Source organism: Fulmarus glacialis, unplaced genomic scaffold (genome assembly GCF_000690835.1).
Source record: "Fulmarus glacialis isolate BGI_N327 unplaced genomic scaffold, ASM69083v1 scaffold11468, whole genome shotgun sequence".
NCBI classification, from domain to species: domain Eukaryota; kingdom Metazoa; phylum Chordata; class Aves; order Procellariiformes; family Procellariidae; genus Fulmarus; species Fulmarus glacialis.
The window spans coordinates 41,876-44,610 of record NW_009226476.1 but is presented as its reverse complement, the minus strand read 5'-3'; the positions used below and the strand labels follow the sequence as shown (position 1 = coordinate 44,610).

At 36.3% G+C, this 2,735-nt stretch overlaps 1 protein-coding gene across 1 annotated transcript in view; it reads right to left on the bottom strand.

The window, feature by feature from the left end:
• Positions 1-218: 218 nt before the first annotated feature.
• CEP162 (centrosomal protein 162kDa) overlaps positions 219-2,735 on the bottom strand; it is a 42,701-nt gene continuing 40,184 nt past the window's right edge. Inside the window, exons 25-26 of the mRNA XM_009582818.1 lie at positions 2,118-2,252; positions 219-437 (exon numbers count right to left, since the gene is read on the bottom strand). Coding sequence (XP_009581113.1) covers positions 219-437; positions 2,118-2,252 — 354 coding nt within the window. The remainder of the gene's footprint in view (positions 438-2,117; positions 2,253-2,735) is intronic.

Below are 2,735 nucleotides of genomic sequence, written 5' to 3'. Positions count from 1 at the left end.
ATATTTTTTAAAAATTGCATGTAACTTTATTACTAACAAAATATGAGACATACAATATGACTGGGGTGTTGCTCAATGCAAATCTACCTTTGGACAAGCAAGACTCCAGATGAGAAGAGAATGTAATTAAACTTACGAGTGTTACATTAATATTTTCAATAATATTTTCTATACATAACTTTGAATATTAAAATTCTGCTTCTCTAATCAACTCCTACCTAATTAGGTCTTCCAACAACTGTCATGCTGAATCTACTGGAATTAGGTGCAGGAATAACAACCCCTTGTTTCTGCAGTTCACGTAAAACATCTAATATTGAATCCAATTCCACTCGAAATTTCTCCAGTTCTTGATTCTTCCGTTGTGCCAGTCGTCGCCACTTCTCAACCTCGTGGGTTTGCCTTGCTTCAGTAATATGTTGTGTCAGTTGGGATGCCTGCAAATTAGAAGCAAGTCAGCACTGTGACTTCCTCGTCAAACAGCCAGCCAGCGCTGCCCCTTTGCAAAAATATGCCACTTTATTATATTTGATGCTCAGTCTCAAAGCCCCATGCTCACGTTGTTAAGTGGACACAATTTGTTCTGAATATTACAAAAATCATGCTGTAGCAATATATTCCTTGAAATATTTGCATTAATGAACAAAGGGTAAAATCCATTACTGACTAATGAGCCTCAGGAGAATTTAACTTACCCTCTCCAAAGCAGCAATTAAAAGTTTGAATATTTAAGACAAAGCTGAGCATATAACAAACACCCCTCTGTAATCAAAATGAACCTTTTGAATTGCCATTTAAATGTGTTAATTGAAAGACCGCTCTGCAAGAGAAACAAACCAAATCTGAATACATGTTCTGGGCTACTACTGTACTTTTAAAAACCACAAGTTCTATGAATTATCAGAAAATATCCAGTAGTCACAAAGGTCTGAAGCAGCTGCAGATAAAAGTTTGAATTAATTTTGACATGAATCCATGGCATAAGCCTATTAAATTACCCAAAATAAAAAGTGTCACAAGATAGCAAGATCTCCACACCACTATTAATTGTAATAGATTGTTTAAGGAAAGCTCTACCACTTAAAGGCCATAATTATTGTATTTGTAGTTTGATACTAAGGATAACCTGTTATTTCCTTGTTCAGCAATTAGTTTTCCTACACTGTTCAGTTTGTTATCATTTATTTGGGGGACTGTTCGTTGGGGGACTGTTCGGTGCCCCACTGCAGATGATTAAAGGTGCAGAACTAGGATAAACAAAATCCAAAGCTTAATGCATAACAAGGCTACCAGCACCAGGAAAGATGAAATTACTTAGTAGTAATTGTTGCGTATACTATTAATGATGAAAGTGCTGAGAAAAAAAAATCTGTATTAACTAGAAAACTGTTTCCAGATGATAGAAGCTCCCCAGATAGATGAAAAATGAGGATGGAGGCCGTGACATAAAATAAGATGAAAGAATTGTTTTACCCATTCAAGGGATACAAATGTCAGATACAAGAAGCTATACCACAAAGATCCAACTGTCAAAATCCAAAATTCTTAGTTTGTAGAGGATAAAGGCTTTTTTGGTTTTGTTTCGCATATTAAAAACAGTCTGTGGTAGACTGCTGCAAGATGTTTCTATACTTTTAATGCAGCTTTTCTGAATGGGACTTCTGGGACTAGAAAATAAAATTACAGTTCGGCTGAGGAATATATCATAGCTTAACAACCTCTGCATTACAAACTCTCGCCAATTTTTCAATAGCTAGTTTTCATTGTGTAATTGAAATATGAAATAACCGTATGATACAAGGGACTTCCAGAGGTCACGTGGTCCAACCCTCTGCAAAAGCAGGGCCTCATTAAATCAGGTTGCAAGGAAGTTACGCACCTGATATGCGAGTCATGCACAAGTAGTCTTAATTACCACCGCATGGAAGCGCTGACTGGCACTTTGTCTACTACTTTGTCACTTGCATCAGCAGGCACCAAAGACAAAACCATGGCTGTACAAAAAAGTACTTGCTCCCTGGCAGTGTGAGCTAAATGAGCCTGTGCAAATACCATAGAATTACAGTTAAACTGATAAATTGCTCTTGAGAAGTAAATGCAGATATACTCTGATGTACCTTTCGAATTTCTTGCTCTCTTTCTGCATGTCTTGTCTCTATATGCTTGATTTTCTTTTCCAGGCACAAGAAATGTTTCATTTCAGGACTCTGGCTCTCCTTAGCCTCTCTCAGTTCTTCCAACAGTTTTGTCACCTACAGTTTGGGAGAATTTGTGAAAATTGTTATCGTTGTGGTAGTGTATGAAACAGATTCCTTTCAAAGTGTATTTCCATTGTTTAATCATTCCAAAGCTGCAAAAAGGAAGACATAAAAGAGAAATCTCCTTTGTTCAAAAGCTTAAACAGGGGCTCAGGGACTTAGATTAGGATCTTTCATTTGTAAGAAGTGGCCTGAGGATACGAAAATCTAGCCCTTTTTGATAAATCCAATCCTGTTCATAATATGTTATGAAGTGATTCTTCACAGTCATTTTTTATACTTCTCAACATACTAAAAAATTATTATTATTAGTGTATTTCTAAGGAATAAATTCAGAAAAGACACACTGCTAACAGACATGATTACAAACCCCCTTTGCTCTAATAATTGCCAGGTCAAATCAACTCTACCAATGACTTACAACTGATTTCCTAATCCTCCAGAAATTCAGGTAAGTTTTCTTATAAAGCTCTACTG